The sequence below is a fragment of the Branchiostoma belcheri genome, unplaced genomic scaffold (genome assembly GCF_001625305.1).
Source record: "Branchiostoma belcheri isolate BF01 breed outbred unplaced genomic scaffold, Haploidv18h27 scaffold76, whole genome shotgun sequence".
Classification (NCBI taxonomy): Eukaryota; Metazoa; Chordata; class Leptocardii; order Amphioxiformes; family Branchiostomatidae; genus Branchiostoma; species Branchiostoma belcheri.
In genome coordinates this window covers 894538-915689 of record NW_017804420.1, presented here as the reverse complement: position 1 = coordinate 915689, position 21152 = coordinate 894538, and the positions used below count along the sequence as shown (strand labels likewise).

Here is a 21152-nt window from a genome sequence, read left to right as displayed (position 1 = left end):
GGCAGAATGATGTTTTAAATCTGTATGTAGGACACGGACACTTTCTGTGAATAGATGTGTGCCTGCCAGCATTTATCCATTTACACTGCCTCAGATGTGAGGCCATCCATCCATTCAACCAATTCAATGACATTACGCCCAGCATTGACAACATAACAGCGAATTGTCCTCCTAATCCTTAATATAAGCCTCCCTTCCGAATAGGTATTGATTAGTCTATGAGCAAAGAATATTCGTAATCTGCAAGAATTTCTACTTCTATACATCGGAATCAGCTCGCATTCCAGTTACGTCAGCGTGTTGTTCTGACGTAAAAAAATAACGCTACGTACGATTCACATAAAAGTTAAAAATAGAAACGCGGGTAACAAATAGTAATCAATAAAGATGCGCGTTATATACCAGCATGGAAGCTTGTGCTGCAGTGAGTACTAGGTATAATTGAATGGGGGAAGACATATTGAAAAGCCATGGATGGTTAATCCGCTGAAAAATTATTCATGAAGTACGCATTGCCCTGTATATAATTGGAAAGAGAGATCGGGAGTATTTTGCTGCTGGCAATCGTGGCGACAGGTTATGGGGATCTATACCAGCACGGTACGTGTCCACCATGTTTCTTGCCAACGTCTCTGCTCGTAGGTATGTAGGCATCCTTCTATCCTCCTCTCTCTCTCAAGCCATGGTACTCTGAAAATACATGAATCTTTCCTTTTACATAGTGGTGAAGGCACATGTAAGGGTTGATATGAACGTGGATATTTTAAGCAGAGATTTCGTGCTGTTGTTGTTGTTGCATGGACCGTTTCAGACGATTTTTATATCCGTCGACTGTGTTCACATAAAAGTCTTGCTACGAGAAATCGTCAGATAAAGATTCGTCCGTTGTAAACATTACAGTCGTCGGGCTGTGAACGTGGTATAAACATGAGACTACCGTACGGGCTAGTGGGACCTGGGGTGTGATTCTGTATGCATGTATTAAAGATTTTTTTTCTGCGCCAGATGTGTACAACAGGGGACCAGACAGGCGTTTGTATCAGTATATAGTTGTTTGGGCATCTACGCCTTATGTCATCAGCAGCCTATACGCTGAACATTTACGACAAGAATCATTATCATTAGAATTCATTATCAAGTCTTTTATCTGCCGATGCCCTAAGGTGTCTCCTTCGATACGTGAATATCTCTGATTTGTTCCCAAAAGAAACGAATACCTAAAGAGGTGCTACCGTAACAATGGAAAGAAGGGATATCTGGTGGGAGGTTTTGTATACGTTTGAGTTATAACGATGGTTTTTGTGATGCCTATTTTCCCCACGGAAACTCAGCCTACGGAATAACATGTATTCAAATCGCATGACCTGTCATGGCCCAAGTAATTGTCTGGGCCGGTGGAACACAGTTCTTCGGATGTTGGATTTTTTTTAGTCCCAGCTACGTCTATTGTAGAATATCCTAATACAAAAATGCACATGATGTATTGTAGCTAAGATTTAGTATTTGTCTTACAAATAATCTTTTCCACAGAAGGCAATGCCGTTATTTCTGTATTGCCTACGTTGACTATATGACTTGTGTAATGCTTTAACATTTTATCTTTTCATTCCGTCACTGGCCTCATAAAATTCTGTCCTCGAATCGCATCATAAGACGAGATCGGCGCCACTACTTTATTGAGACGCCCGGCAATTCCGAGTAGAATATACGGTGACACCTAACAATTTGCTGCGATGAAATGCGTTTGCGTATGCATTGCATTTTACCGAGAATGGGGCCAAAAGGCCATTTCGAACACTTATAAGCTGACAAATTCGTCCCACGTAGATCGCTGGAGCTGAAAATCCTGTCAAAGATGCATGTATGTGTAGATGTATGTGCATACGCAGAGGGCACGGGGCATCGTAACGCGCTGAAGCTAACGTGTGATCCTTTCAGTTACTATTCAAGCAGAAGGGTCCCTACCTCAGCCCCACATGCCGGCTGCCATGAATGTAACGCCAGGCATGTCTAGCTCCTCTATCGATCTGCAGTGCACGGGGCTTGTTTTCAATGGGAACAGGGCGAACTCCAACCCCTTATTATCATCTCTATTCATGCAATAACCATTGGGGGGAGCCGCTGCACGCTGCTTTCTACATCCACCAAATTAAAAACTCTCCCAGCACAAGCCAACCATACAGGAGCCCCGAAGAGAGAAACATTATTGCACGCTGGTCCCACAGGGAGTGAGATGCGGTTTATGTGCCATTAGTCTTCTGTCTTCTTTAATCTAGGCGTAATGTTGTCGTATTCCTTTATTACCGGCTGACCCTAACATGTTGTGGGATTTAGTGTATCTAGGATCGGACGGTTTGTATTGGGAAGTGGTTGTAAATTGTAATCCTGGTGTTTTTTTATGCATTCCTAGATGTTCTACATCGCACGCAGAGTGTTTATGTGGAAATACTATACATGTGTATATACTACTATTCTGCACAATAACTTGTTTTTGTCGCACACATCACGATTTGTATTGCACAACGCATTTTTATATATATGCTTCAATTGTTTAATATTGCACACCTAAATATGCATTACGACGTGTTTCGTATTGCACTTTAAGATGTTGTGCACTACAGCGTGTTATGTATTGCACTCCTATTCTGCAATACAACGTGTTTTATACTGCACTGCTATTCTGCAGAACAGCGTGTTTTACATTACACATCTAGATGTTCCGAAGTGCATCATGGCGTGTTTCGTATTGCACCCCAAAATGTTGTGCTCTACAGCGTTACATATTGCACTCCTACTCTGCACTACAACGTGTTTTATACTGCACTACCATTCTGCACAACAGCGCACACCTAGATGTTCCGAAGTGCGTGCTTCATAGCCCTAGCTGTTCTGCATCGCTGCATGTTCTGTATTGCGCTCCTAAGTGTTATGCACCACAGCTTGTTTCATACTGCACTCGCATATGTTCTCCATATTTTTGCATGCAGTCAGTGTGCCTTATATTGGACACATTCTGCTTCATAACATACTTTACATTGCACACCAAGATGTTCTGCATTAGAACGTGATTTGTTTTGCACTCCTAGATGTTTGCACCACACTTTTATCATACTGCACTCCTACATATTCTGCACAACAGCGTGTTTTGTATTAGAGACAGCAGCGTGTGTTTAATGCTGCACTGCGCGCCTGATCGCTGCCCATAGGAGTGTGATTGCAGGCGGGGAACAGTGTTGTGATTGCACTACAAATTAAGAGGACCGGCGTTCGCAATGGAATACAGAACGGTCTAGATCTCTTGCGTATCTGCCTCCTGGAATGGAATATTCTGCTCCTAATGTACACATCTTTTACACGTACCAAATAACGTTAGCATGTCAGTTCTAAGATCAGTGCAAAGCTTGTAGAACGAGAGATCTAAACGTTGATTTGTGGATGTAGAACACATTTCTAGCACGATTGACACTAACAGTAAAGCGGGCGGTAACATAGACAAACTTTCGACTCGACTCACGATGGCGCCTAGTGATATGAATAAAGTATTATGTGTTGCAACCATTTTACTGACACAGACAGAGTACTAAGATGTCTGTACCAATCTTCACCTACATAATTTTACATGTGTTTGTGGGTGTGTTTGTGTGCGTGTGTGTGCGTTTGTGTGTGTGTGAAGTGTGTGTGTGAATGTGGAAGTGTGTGTGTGTGTGTGTGAGTGTGTGAGTGTGAGTGTGAGAATGTGTGTGTGTGTGTGTGTGTGATTGTGTGATTGTGTGTGTGTGATTGTGTGATTGTGTGTGTGTGTGCGAGTGTGGAAGTGTGTGTGTGTGTGTGTGTGAGTGTGTGAATGTGTGTGTGTGAGAGCGTTTGTGTGTGAATGTGTGTGTGTGTGTGTGTGTGTGAGTGTGATTGTGTGATTGTGTGTGTGAGAGTGTTTGTGTGTGAATGTGTGTGTGTGTGTGAGTGTGCGTGATTGTGTGTGTGTGTGTGTGTGTGATTGTGTGTATTTGTGCGTGAGTGAAGTATGTGTGTGTGTGTCTGACTCGTATCTTGATTCGTATCTAGTATAATCAGAGTGTCTTCACAGTATACTAGTCTCTTAAAAATGTTAGTCAATGGCGTTAGTTAATCCGTTTATGTACAAGTCTGCATACGTGCAGAAAAAGTTCTCCTTCTTCTTTCTTATCTAGGATTTAATATAAGAAAGATAGTATAACCCGTGCGTGGGCGTTTCTCCCTTGATTGTGCCAAAAAGTCGTCTGTGTAGAAACATGCCAGCACAGTCACGCATCTATTCACGTGCTGTCACTAGGTGAACTGGGTGTTCAAGTCTTCCCAGCTGCAATCACAGCGAGTTGACGCGAACGTAATCAGACGCCTTAGCTTGTCTGCGCTAGTCCCAGGGTAGACCCAGTGTCTTCCTATAGCGAATTATGATTAGCCTGGCATTCCCGACAATCACAACAACAATATACTCCTCCTGGCTTACACCCACATCAATCACACTGTTATACCGCCTGGGAAATTTACTACAAGAGTAATGACAACCGGGGAGCCGGATTTACCTCCTACTACGTACGCTCAACACACAGACGTGGCAAGAGACCAATCGTGGTCATCAATGCTCTTCATTATTGCTAACGATCGTTTTATCCTCAATTGTTTTGTAGGCATCCGATGCAACTTTCAGGGCGACAAAACGAAACATATTCTGGATAATGAAATCTGTCCAATATTGGCATTTATTACCGTTTTTTTGCACAATTTCGTCATAATTTCATACTTGAAGAGTTTAGAATAGCCCAATTATACGCTACTAGAGACGTTCATGTTTTTTTGGGTACCACCAAGAAAGTAGATAGCAAGAGCCAGTCTACGATACGAAAACAAGCAACCGTTTTCCGTCAGTTACGTCGCATTTTTTTGCCTCACAGATATCAGTATGTTATGGGATAGGGTCGCTCCAACTTACTACGTTAATAAAATGACCAGAAAATTGAGTTTCAAAATTCAGTTATCTGCCCTGAAATAGATTTGGGTGCTCCACTGTTGATTCTCATTGAAATAGATTACGACGTTTGGTGTACAGTAGCTGCCATGAGAGGGCAAATAAAAGAATGACATAGCTTTAGCACATTCAGTCATATGTTAGTAATACAAATCTTACTATCACAAGCATCAAAATTGTTAAGATTTCGATGCCTGATTTGCAGAAGTCACCGAGGTGGTCTGATATGCCATATATGGTAATAAGTAACCACATTATTCCCACAGTCCCCTGCGGTAAGATCCAATATCTCCAGCCATGTTCCCCAGATGTGGAATACAGGTCAAACCAGGTCCCCAAACAGCCACAGGCTTTATATAGACCGATCCGGGTCGGTATATTCCAATAGCTAGTTGGTTGTTTTACGTACTTTTTCTTTACAGTCGGTATACTTTACTGTTGACGACTAGCTCGTTGGTAACGTTGGTTGTGCAACCTTGGTTGTGACAACTAGATTGTTAAAGTTGGTTGTACCGATGAGTACAATTAATTTTTAACGTTGGTTGTACCAACTAGGTTGTTAAAGTTGGTCGTACCTATCAGTACACTTAATTGTTAACGTTGGTTGTACCAACTAGTACAGTTTACTGTTAACGTTGGTTGTACCAACTAGTACAGTTTACTGTTAACGTTGGTTGTACCAACTAGTACAGTTTACTGTTAACGTTGGTTGTACCAACTAGTACAGTTTACTGTTAACGTTGGTTGTACCAACTAGTACAGTTTACTGTTAACGTTGGTTGTACCAACTAGTACAGTTTACTGTTGACGTTGGTTGTACCAACTAGTACAGTTTACTGTTAATGTTGGTTGTGCAACCTTGTCTATGCCAACTTGATGCTTAAAGCGGGTTGTACAGGCCTGTACAGATTATCGTTAATTGGTTGTACTACAAACATTTAGTATCACTATCAACGTTAACAAAAAGCCCTATATGTAAATGCGGCTATCATAGTGAAACAACCGAACACTACCTTCTACACTGTAAACTTTATACTAGACAAAGAAGTACTGTGTTATCATGTCTTTCCAACACAGTAGAGCTACAGCATCTCAATGACAGTTCTTTATGTTCCTTACCGCTACAAGGATCCAGATCACTTTTACATTCACAAAACTGTAGTGTCTTTGACGTAGTTCAAAACTTTATTCACTGTACAGGTAGATTCTCGTAATTTATAGATCACCAAGTTGTCTTGTTCATACTCATTTTCTTTTACCGACTTTGTAATTATGTATGTATTTTGTCATTGTGCTTACTCTCGTTTTATGTTCTTGAGTAGAAGGCTTCACATAAGCAATCTGTGCTTTTTACCTAATACTCAATAAATATATGTGAATAGATAAATAGATTAAAAAAGCCACGGTAGTATAAGTAGAAATTGTCATCAAATCGGACAGACACATAACTGAATACTTAATTGTTATTTCGTGAAAGTGATGTTAAGTTATAACGTCACTAAAGTTGTAAACTGTTAATGTTAATCAGCTAACGGAAGAAGGCTTGCACCATTGGCCCAGAGGTAATCTCTATTGCGAGTATATTTCAATTAAATATCAGTCTTTACACTGACAACTCATGCGTTTTAGATTGTGATAGAATACCCAATTTCCTGAGCGCATTTAAGATTAGAAAAGAGACATGCTTCCTTCCCGTAGAGTAAGAAATTGATTTAATAAATGCTTTATCATCTTATAAGTAACAAAGTAATAAAGAAATATAGATGAAAGAATTAATGCAAGGCACGAGTTTGCGAAGATCAATACAGTATACACAATAGTGAATCATCGTTCCTATAAACCACTTTACAGTCAGGAAGTCTTCTTTTTATATCTTGCGATCAATGAGAATTTTGCCCGTGGAGCATGAAGATGCGCTTGTAAATGTCAATACGGATAGCTGACTTTACTGGAGACAGATGATGCTGCAGTATTGCGCCCAGAGATAGGCAGGTTTTTATGACCAGGCTGTGCTTTAGAAAATGATCAATCCCTGATCTGTCGTCCTCTGTCATATTTTCCAAGCGGGATGGAGTTGGTCCATAGAAGAGGACTCGATGAAAAGGATCGATCGAAGCAGATAAACATCTGCTTTAAGCCAGCTTTGATTTTCTTTTTAAATCGGGTTTTTAGTAGCCATCTACCGTATCTATCGTACAGTGTCACATAGTACCATCTACCGTACACATAGTACTATCTATCGTACACATAGGTCATCTACCATCTATGGTACACACATAGTACCATCTACCATCTATTGCACACATAGTACCGTCTGCCATCTATGGTACACAAATAGTATGATCTACCATCTATCGTACACACGTAGTGCCATCTACCACCTATCGCACACATATAGTACCATATATCGTACACACATACTAGTAGTACCATATATTGCACACAGATAGTGCATTTCGTGTCATCTACCATCTATCGTGCACATATAGTACCATCTCTCGTCCACATAAAAGTGCCATCTACCATCCATCGCACACACGTAGTACCATCTACCATCTTACTTACACATAGTACCATCTACCACCTACTGTACCTACATGGTACCATCTACAATATATCGTACGCACATAGCGCCATCTACAGTCCATACACAGTCCCGGACCCCGGGCGTCCCTGACATTTGTCGCTACCATCTATCGTTCGCGCCGACCAGGGGTTACGTAAACCACGTGCTCAGAATACTCCACACCATCGGAGATGACTTAGTGATTTCTTCCGTCCCTCCTTGTACTTGTGTATTCATATCATGTACCCTTTGGTCCTCCAGGCAGTAAGAAATCATAATATATACGCCTCATAAAAGAATAGCCTTTGGCAATGATATAGAAATAAGTACCATACGCCCAATAGCTTGAACAAGCCAACCATTTCTGAACATAAAGCCTCTGTTACACATTCAGAACCTTACCCCGACCACCAACCAACAAGGTTGAAGTTTGGGAGCAGTCTGAGTAGATCTAGGCCACGCCTACCTTTCTATAAGAATCGAGTCAGGTTTGCGTTAAATTTGAGTCCAACAACGCTCCGACCACTGCCGACCTAGTCCCGAACTCCAGCCAACCACCAGCCAACCTTCCGTCCACACCCGGATGTTTCAAACGTTTTTTAGACATTCGACAGCCGACAGGGCAGCCGAACAGCGGCCGACCTCGCCGAACACCAGCCAACCACAGCCGACCTTGCTCCCGACCTAGGCCTACTGTTAACCATGGTTGGGGGAGTTTGGCAGTGTTCGCCTACATGATGTATGTTTAACATCACTGTCTAAACGTACGGCATAGAAGATACGCCAAAGACCGTCGCCCAATCACCCCCACTACCCCAATGTTGCCCCGTTGAGCAGGATTCAACAACACTTCACGCTAATATTAAATCTTCCTCTTCATAAATAATAAAAGACCGTGGCTCTCCAAACCGCCTATAACACCTCAGGCGTTTCTATCCTACAAGAAAAGTGTGCTGCTATCACAAGTTGACAGTATATATATTTCATGTTGTTCCTATGTCCTTGACAGTGAAGAGCTTTGATACCACCCGTGTACGTTTTTGGGTTTTGAGATGCGATTTTATCGTGGATCTTCTTGGCAGAAAGCTATATACCACATATATCCAAGCAATATATCATCATATAGCAACGTATCAAGATGTAATTTAGCGTAACCGCTACGAGCAGGGGTGGAAATTGTGACAGCGAAAGTAAATTGTAGTCTTCAGAACAAGATAAAGCAATTAAACCATAAACGATGTCTTGCATAAGGATGTATAATATTTTCCTTGTCAAATCTTCAAAAGAAACTTGCAGTATGCTTTATAATATGTATCAAACCATGTCATTAATAAATAGGACGTAAACCATCATGAAGGCATGGTTATGCTTCACCATAGACGGATTTCACAACTGAAACTCGAAACTGAAAAAAAACTAGAGAGGTAACATTTGCAAAAGGAAATGCATTATGTTTACATTCGCATATACATAGTCTAGCCTAACAAACTACGGCTCTCTTTATTCTTACTCAAACCCATTCTCATATATATGGTGACAGGAGTCCATCCAATTTGTCCTGCTACTTGCTACATAATGTAATCCAACACCACAGGGTGCCTGCTACAGCATGTTACCTGTAGTACCTGAGTGGTGACAGCCCTCTGGTCCAGGTCATTGACCTTATTTGTTTGGAGAAGAAGAAGAGGAAGAAGAAGAAATGGAGCAAAAACAATACGTTTTCCTTCTACGAAGAACATAAAATGGTAAACATAAAATGATTATTTTTTCTTTCGCTACAGGCTTGCACTGTAAGGACACAGCTAGAGGACTGCTATGATGTGGAGGATAGTGATGATGGTTGTTCTATTCTCTTTTCTACACCAGGCACATGCTAATAAAGGTACTGTGCGTCTTTCCGTTTTATAACAAGAGTACTGAAGTATCGTGACATTGTTTAGCGATAATAAAGAAAAATGTTGATAAGTGTCGAACGAGAACAAACAAACAAACAAACAAACAAACAAACAAACAAACAAACAAACAAACAAACAGAAGTACTTGTCAGAATTTTTTTAGCAGAAGCGAATACCATATGGAAATAGCAGTAGCAAATGAAACCAAAAAGAAAGGCAATCAAACGTACATAACTTGATTATTATTAACAAAATCATAATTTTAAGAACATGAAGACACGCATTACGAATAATTAGTCATAAGGATTTTCGTAAGCAAACCAATCTGATTAACTAGCAAAATTTTGTAAAAAAACAAGCCAATATGTGTGACTTTATGAAGTCAGTTTAAACTGTAATTTCCAACAAAAAGAATTGGACCAACTCCAGTCTTTGTCATGGAATGATTCGAGATTGTGCATGTGATTTTCAATATTATTTTCACCTAAACCCTGCATTAACGATGTTCCTTTTCCCTTTGTTTACTGACAGAGAAAGAGAAGTACAGACACAAGTGTCGGGCGAACTACCACAAATCTCCGGTGTGCCTGAATAGGCCGGACGGGTATTTCTGTCATTGCGGGGGCGGCTTCGAGTGGAACGGCAGAACATGCATAGGTACGGCGCTGTCTTATCTAAAGTCCCTGTCACACATTCAGAACATTGCCTCTACCACAAAGCAGCCAACTTGAAGATTATGCTGAGGTCACATTTCCAAACCGGGGCCCGGTCGGGCTGTTACGATTAACGACAAATCAGCAATGTATATCAATGATATACGCAAATAGTTCCCAATATTGATTTTTTCAGTTTTTTTGGGTGCTGTATTGTCTTTTATATCATATAACATATAATATTTTTCGTTCCATAAGACTGCCCGGCCGGGCCCCGGTTTGGAAATGTGACCTCAGCATTAGCTGAAGTTCGGGATTGGGGGGGGGGGGAGCATGTGCAGTCAAACCAGATTTAGGCTACGCCACCCTTCCGAATCGAATCGACTTTGAGGTAAATTTGAGTCAAATCTGACCCCAGAACACGCCACGAACACTGCCGAGCACAAGCCAACCACCAGCCAACAATGGTCGAACCTCCCGTCCACACGCTGATGTTTTAAACATTTTAAAACATTCGACTAGCCGAACAGAAGCCGAAATATAAGTCATAAACTTGAGTGCAGCGTCACACTGTCCTTCTTAGTTATTTTATGTTTTGATGAATAATAAAAAAAAATGACCAGCTAACCACGTACTGCCGACTTTGGTCCCGACCTACTCCTACCCATGGTTGGGGGGAGTTCGGTAGTGTTCGGGAGGCTATATTCGCCTATACGATGGATGTTTACGACATACAATATCTGTTTTTGTTTGTTTGTTTGTTGGCATGTTGAACGTTGGAGGTCAGAAAAATTTCCTTTTTTTCTTTTCGAAGTCAGGTTAAAATTACTGCGCGCGAACGTCATCCATATAAATTACTTGCTGTGGCCTAGAAGATATATTTCTGGGCGAACTTGATGATGTATTCATCGTGAAGGTTAGACGATGGTTGACATTTTCTGGCGGTGACCTCTATCTTCACGGTGTCATGTTTACAAGGCTATAAATCTTCAGTCTTGCACTCCGGGCCTACAGGTAAGGTCTCCGGAGAAGGTCATCCCGGCTCTTAAAACTAGTGAAGCTGCACGCCAAAAGGACGGCGATGTTACGGGGTCCTTTTTAGAACGAAATTCATTACGGCATGCAGTCATGAAATATAGATTGATACTGTTTCGGAAGTTGTTGCTGTCAAAGTTAAACTTCACTGTACGAAATCCTATCTCAAGTTGCACAAAACGATGCACAAAATTCAGTCTTTCCTTCATCGTTCCTCCAGTAAGGAGTTCACCAACTCGCGCATACTTTTACGTATTCTTAGAGGAGTACTGAAGTCCAGAAGGGTTTTCACTTCCAAAAATTAATGTCTGTCGGAAAATAGCACTCCCTTCTGTCCGGACTTCAATACCCCTTCAAGAATACGTAAAGGTATGCGTGAGTTAGGGAAAAGCTGAATTTTGTGCATAGTTAGCTTATAGTCTGCGGAAAGGACGAAAGCAAAAATTGGTTTGGCAACCAAACTACTAAAGTACACTGTTCTCGGTGGCAGCGAGCTCCACTCTAGAATAGTTCTAGGAGGCTTCACTCTAGAATAGTTCTAGGAGGCTTCACTCTAGTTCTAGGAGGCTTCACTCTAGAATAGTTCTAGGAGGCTTCACTCTAGTTCTAGGAGGCTTCACTCTAGAATAGTTCTAGGAGGCTTCACTCTAGAATAGCTCTAGGAGGCTTCACTCTAGAATAGTTCTAGGAGGCTTCACTCTAGAATAGCTCTAGGAGGCTTCACTCTAGAATAGTTCTAGGAGAAAAAACGAGTTCTTGAACACGTCAATCCTTGGCTGATGACTCTTGAAGGCATAACTATTTTCGGTACAATTTTCCAGGCAATGCGTACGACTCCCGACTGGAGTTCCGTGAGCTGGAGCCTATCCGCTACACGGAGCTGTTCGGCCGGGCGTTCCCGGAGTGTAAGGAGTTCACCATCACGCTGTGGCTCAGGCCGTACGACACCAACAAGCGGAGGACGATCCTGTCCTACCGGGTGGGGCTCAAGAACGTCTTCCGGCTGGACGTGAAGCGATCTCTGAGGCTGTACATGCTCGGCAAGCACGTGGAGACTTCGAAAGGCCTGGAGGAGAAACAGTGGCACCGGATTGCTTTCATATGGAGCGGTAGAGGTAAGAGATCAGCTGATTATAAGGACGTTCACAATTCAGGCTGCGCATGCCCAATGACAGGTGCAATAGCGAAGTATGTAGAGTGTCTGCCTTGTGTTCAGTAGGTCGCGAGTTTGATTCCAGACCCAGATATACCAAAGAGTTTAAAACAGGTACATACTACTTTGTCTGATGAGTACCTAGCATTTGGGAGTATGGGACCGGAGTCAAACACAGTAAAACACGCACCACTACTAGTGAACTAGCCCCTGCTGTAGTGATTGTACAACTGTGTGGTCCAAGGGCTACAGAAACGGATATGGGTGCAGCCCTATGCACCATATATAGGTGCGGGAAGTAACATTGCCTTTTGACATGCCCAGTGTCAAGGGTATCATGGCCTACATGTAAACAAAAGACGTCATGCATTATACAAGTCCAGACGTGTTTGTTTTACGTCAAGGGGAACTTCACCTTGTACATGTTACCCACAATGCATCACACTATACATGCGCAGTCTTAATTGTGAACCTCCTTAATTGCGTGTAGAAAACGTCAGTTGGTATGTAACCTTTGACCCGTTGCTCACGTCATTCCGTAGAGGCAGGTCATCAGCTGATGAAAGTCGCAAAGTGACGAGAGACCATATCTCTGCAGCCAATGGTAACGTGAGACACAAAATTAAAACTAGAGGAGTAACATTTGCAAAGCAAATGCATAATGTTTACCTTCGGACATATGCATGGTCTGCCCTATTAATTTTTACTCAAACATATTCACATACATGTACTACTAGTATATGGTGACAGGAGCAGAGCCGACCATGAAGTTTGCAACATTATGTAACCCAACACCAGTCACCATGGTGACAGACGTCAACAAATCATGTCATTGGCCAGGTCAGAGGTTAGTGTTTCGAGAAAAGGAAATTGAGTAAAAACAATATGTTTTCCTTCGGTAAACATAATGCACAGTTAAATTCTCGGATCCCTTTTGAATCATTAGTGATAATAAAGACACCACTTAGACAGATGGGTATACCAAAAAAAAAAGCTTTTAAATCTTGTCCTACAATTGCACAAATCATCATGAACAGGTGCTATTATATTCTGACTTACTGAAACTAAGATTGATGGAGGAATTATCATTCGAAATATGAAAAGAAATCTATGATATATCAACCTTTCGGACATATTAGAACAATATAGTCAATACTAGTATATGGTGACAGGAGCAGAGCAGACCATGAAATTGCAACATTATGTAACCCAACACCAGTCACCATGGTGATAGATGTCAACAAATCAGGTCATTGGTCAGGTCAGAGGTCACTGTTTGGAGAAGAAGAAGAAACTGAGCAAAAACAATATGTTTTCCTTCGGTAAACATAATAATATAGCCGCACTGTAAGTGGATTATGCCATGAGAACAGCCTCCCACTTTAGCACTATTGTTGAAGCAAACGCCCCTTTCAGCGCAGCGTATGATGAAAAATGGCTCGATACAACAGATCCATATCTACTGTGTCCCCGCTGCGCGCCGGTACCTGTCTTAATCAACACTCAATACGGAGTCATCCCGCAGCTGAGGAGGCTATTAACAGTAATTACCGAGTGGCGTATCGTTAAGCAATAGCGAAACAGATTTGAGAGTATCGCAGAACACTCAACTTAACCCTTACCTACAAGATTTGCGTACATTTGTCCCAAAGGTACAAAATATATCTTTTGATAATGAGATTCTATCATCATGATCAGAACCTGACATTTTATTGTCTTTCTATTTTTTATTTTATTTTCATCCAATAACCAATTGGTGTGTCGTTGAGCAATGATAAAACAGGCTTTGAGAATGTCGCTCTGAGTGGTAGATATACCTAGATTTGTGTACATTTGTCCCCATAGTACATATATACAAAATTATCTGTTGGAAAATTGAGATTCTATTAGAACTTAACATACTTTTCTGATTTTTATTTTCATCTTTGGGCAATGATTCAACAGATTTTAGAATGTCACTCCGAAAATGTGATATAAAATTATCTGTTGGAAAATTGAGATTCTATTAGAATCTAACTTGGAAAAGCCTTTCTGATTTCTCTTTTCATCCAATTGGTGTGTCGTTGAGCATTGACGAAATGGGTTTGAAAATGAATGGTACATTTACCTAGATCTGTGTACATTTGTCCTCATAGTACAAAATTATTTTTAGGAAAATTGAGATACTATTAGAATCTAACACGGTAATACCTTTGTGATTGTGATGATAACGTGAGTTATTACTTGTGTAGTTTTGCTGCTAGTACCCGTGCTTCCGGCATTTAGGAACCGTCCGTATGGGGAAAAGCAAGTGCTGTGTGCAATTAGGCAAACGCTCTTCTGCCCACGCAAGAGATACTCCCAATGTTATTAAGGCAATCTGGCTGCTCGGTTTAATCAGGCAATACCAATCACCAACGTCGGGTGGATCGTAGCAAATGATGTAGCAATCCATCCTGGAGAATTTAATCAAGCCGAAAAGCACGATGTCGTCAACAGCGCGACCCAGTATAACCCGCGCCATCCAATTTTACACACCGGTAGCGGCCGTGACCCCTTTCCTGGTTACCTCATCGAACTGTAGACAAAAATCAATTATCGAAGACGATGGGAGGCAAAAGCAATTACGAGGGGTACGAAAGCTGCCGCGCCACAATATCGATTGGCCTGACTCTGACCAATTGGACGTGGCTTTACAGAACGTGAGTGGCATTCACACGGAAACTGTGCTCATGATACATCGGTCCAGGACAACCAGGGCCAACCAGGATCTAACATTTGAGAGAATTCAACGACATAACAAGAACATTATCAATAAAGTCCATCTAGATCTGTTACAGCTAAACTGGGCTCCAAAGCAAAAAAAAAGTGTAACGTATTTTAGGCTGTCCATGCTACAGCCTTCATCGTGTTGGAATGACCAATCACGAGTCAGTAAGGTCACGTGTCCTAGTTTACTGACCAATCACGTGTCCTTGAAGTCACATGTCCTAGTGTTTTGGTCATTTGAACATGATAAAGGCTAGGGTATAGTACAAAGGAGTATTTGGTACAATGATAGCACAAGCATTAAAGCTAAAGCGGGTTAGCAAAAATGAATAAAACGATTACAAACATTATTCTGCTACCATACCTTTCGTTGTTCCCTTGTAGGATAAATGAATGAAAAAAATTTCCAACATTATTCTGTTAGCATGCCTTTCATTCCAAACGTTATTACATGTATTAATTCGGCTAAAAAATCGTTGCTTGTAAGAAAATTGAATGAAAAAATCCCAACATTATTCCGCGAGCATATGCAGGCACGCCACTCGTTGCTTACTTGTAATAAGAAAAATGTACAACCTTTGGAATCCAGATTACTTGAACGCTTTCATCATCCATAAGATGCACACATCATTAACGTTAATAACATAAGCCGCAGGCAGTTTCGCGTGGCAAATCATATGGTTCAAATCAATATGAACACAGACTTATAATCTACCGTTTATCATTATAGATATGGGGCGCCGTGATAGAAGGATAGATAGATAGATAAATGGATAGATAGATAGATGGATAGAAAGACAGATAAATGGATAGACGGAACCTTTGCGCATGTTTTAAGGTGCGCTGAAAGAATGGATTTTGTGCAGAGAAATGAATTTTGTACAATTTCTCAGAATGTACATAACACAGTCCTCATCTTCCGCAAATTTCTTAAATTTGACCGCCTTTTTAATTATGTTTACCGAAGGGAAACATATTGTTTTTGCTCAGTTTCTTCCTCTTCTTCTTCTTCTTCTCCAAACAGTGACCTCTGACCTGACCAATGACGTGATTTGTTGACGTCCGTCACCATGGTGACTGGTGTTGGGTTACATAATGTTGCAATTTCATGGTCTGCTCTGCTCCTGTCATCATATCCTAGTAGTACATGTATGTGAATGTGTTTGAGTAAGAATTAACAGAGCAGACCATGTCCGAAGGTAAACATTATGCATTTGCTTTGCAAATGTTAATTCTCTAGTTATTTGTTGTTTTGTGATAGCTAGCTTAACAAGTCTGTATTTTTCTTCTTCCTCAATGCCACAGGCGGCAGATGGTGGATCTACTGGGACGGGAAGAAACAGTCCGGCCGCGGCCTGGGCATCAACCAGACCATCCCATCTTCGGGAGAGCTCGTCCTCGGCCAGAAGAAGAAAAACATGGAGCACGACTTCAACAAGAACTCCACCTTCCTGGGCGACATCAGTCATCTCAACATCTGGGACCACATGTTGAACGAGTCGCGGTTAGATAACATCTGGAAGGACTGTACGTTCACGGAATGTGGAAACGCCGCCAGCTGGGTGGATTTCCGTGGCGGGACGAGAGGGGCCATGACCCTGAGGTGGCCGTCAGGAGTTTACGGTAAGTACAGACAGCGGAAACGACGGGCGTGATACCTTCTGAGTGCGTCTAATAATAGCGCTACTGTAAACCAACTTCATTGCTCCTCTGCGGCAGTAGAAGCGTTTTATTGAGAAGCTGGCCTAGCCTTACTGCACAAAATCCCTTCTTTACACACATCGTAAAGCATGCGTAAAGAGCTCGTTCACTTCACTCGACTTTACGTATATGCTTTAAGGTCTGCTTAATTATAGATAGGCGTGGTGGTTTCTTTTTCAGGGAGAGGACGTATCGAGGGGAAAGCTGTATTCTGATGCAGCTTTTTCCCTCCGATACAACCCAAATTAACCCCCCATACAGCCCTCCTAGATAAAAGAACCCCCCGCGCTAACTGGAACAAAACCAGGCCGCTAGAAATGTCTGCACTATAGGCTATTCTTACACCAACGTTTGCGTGTTTTTTTCTTCCTTTTCAGACAAATGCCACGCCGACTCCAAAAAATCCTGTAACGAATATTGCAGCTTCACTATCGGTAAGTCGCCGCATACACCGGCAAAGATAGGATGAAGATATACATAATATATCATTGTTTTGTAGTCGAAAGGTATTCGTAACAAAAACCACTGCATAAAATTCTTATTCTTAACACACACCTTTAAGTATGCGTAAAGATTTAGTTTCTTCACTCGCGTATACCTTTACGTATTATCTTTAAGGTATGATTTTGTGTAGTGCACAGAAGCGCAGAAACAGAGCGTATTGACCCTAAGATATTCGCTCCCCATGTATTTCCAGTGTATTTTTATTAAATCGAACCAAGGGGACGACCTACAACCGTGCCTCCATATGCCTCCAGCAAAATCCCTATCTTTACATCAAGGCCTGCATCGGTCTCCATGTTCCACGGTAGCGGGGGATAGATTAATTTTTTTTCGGAGCGGCTCCCGAATATCGATTTTTCTTGACTGATGATTACGGCGCAAATCGATAAAGAATAGTACATGTGGGCAAATGGGCATTTTGATGGGGCTGGTGATAACAGGTACATGTATTCGTCCCGCATGGGCGGCTTTCCAGAGTGGCGCATCTGTCGTTGGGAGCACCTATTGAAAGGGAACTAGAGGTCAAAGATCTCATTCCTTCGTCATTTGCGTTGCTCTTTCTATGGTAATTTTATTTGGGCGTGTGTTATGCAGTGTATAGTTGCACATTGCTTTGGCTCAAATCGACCATCTGTTGGCTACCTGTTAAAATATCTTGACCTAGATTCCAAGACAAACCACCATACAGACATATAAAACTAAAGTTATCTCTGCAGATCCTTCGAAAGCCGCTAGGTTCCCAATTATCGAGCTTGACCTTCGTACTCACGACCCAAACTACCAACGAAGTATTAGGAAAACACAATTGTAACATCTCGTCTAGTCAATAAATACGCAAACACGTACTGTAGAAGTGCTACATATGTATGTTACCCTCCTGATTTCGCACAGGTGCAGTACGTTGTGCCGACGTGCTTTCTGTGCCCCATTTTCGGTTTGACGTCATGTAAATAATTTGGGCGGGAAAATCGATGGAATGACGTCATCGGGAGCAGCTTCTCATTTTTCAACGTGAAATTTCTATCATTGCTATAGTCAAAAAAGAAACTGAGTAAGAAAATGCCCCAAATCACCACGTTTCATCGGGACCACAATAGCTAGCTAACCACGCACCGAAATTCAAACAAATACGTTCAAAGGAACGTGAGGTATGATGGGAACACAAAAACGTAATCCAAAAAAGAACACCCAACCAGAGGGAGACCCTCCCCCTTCCCGTAGTCCCAGAGATGGTGACTCTAATGTTACAAATTTACCATCCTGATGAAGGCGACAGTGGTCGTTGAGTATTTGACCTGTGTTTAATCTTTGTGTTGGAATAAAGTTACTATGATTACTACCAACACAGATGAACTTTCATGATAGTTTACCATTGCCTAGCCTGACTAAATCGCGCTCCTGGCGGCCGCCGCCCTAAGGTTGCCGCCATCTTGGGGTGGGGGTCATTGACCTCCGGCTGAGAGAGCTTGTGTAACACAGGCTAACCATTGCTGTGTGTTTGTGTGATTTTACAGGGCCTCAGTGTAACGCGGACCTGAACAATAACCTGATGTGGCCGCGTACCCAGGCTGGCAAGACGGCGAGTATCGTCTGTCCCGGGGCGCAGGACTCGGCATGGGACTATCCAAGTTAGTCTGTCTCCTGTTCACATTACACAGGTCTTCTCATTGAAGTTAGTTTGCAAGATAGTTGTTTGTATCTCACATACCTCAATGTACAGAATAGAAGTGCAAGGTTGAAAGAGTTACGAGGCGAAACAAATTGAATACATCTTGTAAATTGAACTGCTTACAATGTTGTCCATAGCACACGCATGTTATTAACTTATTAACAAATAATGTATACATGCATATATAAACTATTATTTTCAGTGACCTGTAGCTAACCCAGTGTGTATCGATGTGCAATAACGGCATTCATTCATGTAAGAAAACAATGACAATCCAAGCATCTGCTTGGAGGTTAGAAATACAGTGTTTACCGCTATGTTATGTGTCCCAGGGTACGCCAACAGAACATGTAGCCGGACCACGGCGACTGATGGAGAGTGGGAACAACCGCAACTGTCCGACTGTATCGGGACAAGAAGGGTGGATCTCAGGACCGAGGTAAGTAAACTGTACTAGGCCACACCAAGTAAATTTTATGGATGACGTCCACGCGCGCATTGATTTTGGCCTGTTCCTAGAAAAAAAAAAGAAATTCCGCTTCCTGTAACTATGACCAAAGAGTCACGACAGTGCCGCAAATCGTTAGATTGACGTTAAACCCGTAACGCGAAATGGGTAAAGAGCACATGCTTTGTTTCTGCAGGCCTAAAAATGCGATGAAAGAAACAGGACAGGACGATAACTGCTGTTCCACCTGATTTATTGCGGTTTTGATGATGAATAAAAGACTTGCTTGTTAATCTGTGTCACCTCATTCAATTTGTGTCCTAACATTTGTCGTCTCTTAGTATATTTCTAATCTAGGCATCTTGTTTTTAGGGCCCTTCTTGTTTTTTTTTTCGCCCTCTCGCATTATATATAGGGCCTCCAAAGGACGTCATCCATAAAATTTACTTGGTGTGGCCCTATCCATCTGTAAATCCTCATCTTATGAAACTTGACAAACAATGTATCACTGAGTATCCCAATATGTTCTTACATCTATAACTGCCTAAAGAAGCGAGAAGAAGTTGAACTCGTACACAGTAGACCACATTAGTGTGTATGGTTGAAGTGTCATTGCTGTATTATTTTTCCCGTTTATTCGTGACCTGTACTTAGCTTGTTAGAGCACAAACGTACGATAAAGGTCTTTCATTCATTCATTATCATGTGGCGTTATGGATATCATGTCTCCACCTTCAAATTTTCTGGGCTGAGCACATGGTTAAGTAGGTACAACGTAGATATATTCCATTGTGCTTTGCTTTGTTGTTTTGACATATCTAATCAAATCTTCTTTCAGGTGAAAAAGGTGCTCCTAAGCAATACCAAAGTCAACGGCAGCTATATTCCTGGCTATGCAGAAATCTTACAGAACCTTACCCAAGAAGAGGCGGGAAACATATTTGACATCTCCGTAGACATCGACAACCTTGCAATGATAGTCAAACTCCAACAGAGGGCGCTGAAGTACGCCATACAGCAAGCCGCGATCGGCGCCCTTCCCAACACGTCATACCCGCAGTGGGACGATACCAGCCGGTTCGCTCAGGTAATGTTGCATTCCGAAACGTTTTCAATTGCAAAGAAGACTGGCAATGAAAACATAATTGCCATGGCGACGGTGGTTGCTGTTAGGGTTATTGTTTGCATGGCACTGACATGATTTAATGATCTTGAGGAAGACTTGGTACCTGTTAATTCTAGACAGATACAATGCACTCCTCCCCTGAGTGTATAGTGAACGAGCCCCGGGGTCACAGAAAGTAGGGCCATCCGGGAAAGAGAGGTCTTCCCATGGGTTTCCAGGAATGTAGGCATAAATGTGGGTCAGAGACATGCCTGTGGACATTCCATTCCTGTGGACAAAATGCGTGTACCATTCCTAGAATTCTTGCAAACTGCACACAATACTGTACCATTAGGCTCCTCCCTGAGACGTCGCCAAAAACCATTCCATGTTTTGGAATAAAGATATAAAACATTGTTGATTCAACTACACTATCTACAAATAGCTCACATTTTAACCCTAGTTCTGCGGCGCCCAACAATTATTGTGTTGCACATACAGTAACATCCATATAGCACCTGTATAGGTACGATTTGGGCAATGCTCTTGCAACGCATCACACCGCGCAGCGAAACGCAACGAATGCGGAAGTAACTATGCCACCGCAGGGCACCGCAGGGCAATGCTCTTGCAACGCATCACACCGCGCAGCGAAACGCAACGAATGCGG

General features: G+C 42.0%; 1 protein-coding gene and 1 long non-coding RNA gene across 2 annotated transcripts in view; both read left to right on the top strand.

Annotated features, from left to right (window-relative positions):
- The first annotated feature begins 564 nt into the window (after positions 1–564).
- Positions 565–10110, top strand: LOC109485460. Its single transcript, XR_002141129.1, has 3 exons — positions 565–642; positions 9353–9453; positions 9998–10110. It is a non-coding gene; the product is annotated as an uncharacterized LOC109485460 (long non-coding RNA).
- Positions 10111–11989: 1879 nt separating this feature from the next.
- The window catches only part of LOC109485446, a 61365-nt gene continuing 52202 nt past the window's right edge, over positions 11990–21152 (top strand). The window contains exons 1-6 of the mRNA XM_019789051.1: positions 11990–12269; positions 16361–16678; positions 17134–17190; positions 18775–18888; positions 19262–19368; positions 20216–20464. Coding sequence (XP_019644610.1) covers positions 12188–12269; positions 16361–16678; positions 17134–17190; positions 18775–18888; positions 19262–19368; positions 20216–20464 — 927 coding nt within the window. The 5' untranslated portion in view covers positions 11990–12187. The remainder of the gene's footprint in view (positions 12270–16360; positions 16679–17133; positions 17191–18774; positions 18889–19261; positions 19369–20215; positions 20465–21152) is intronic.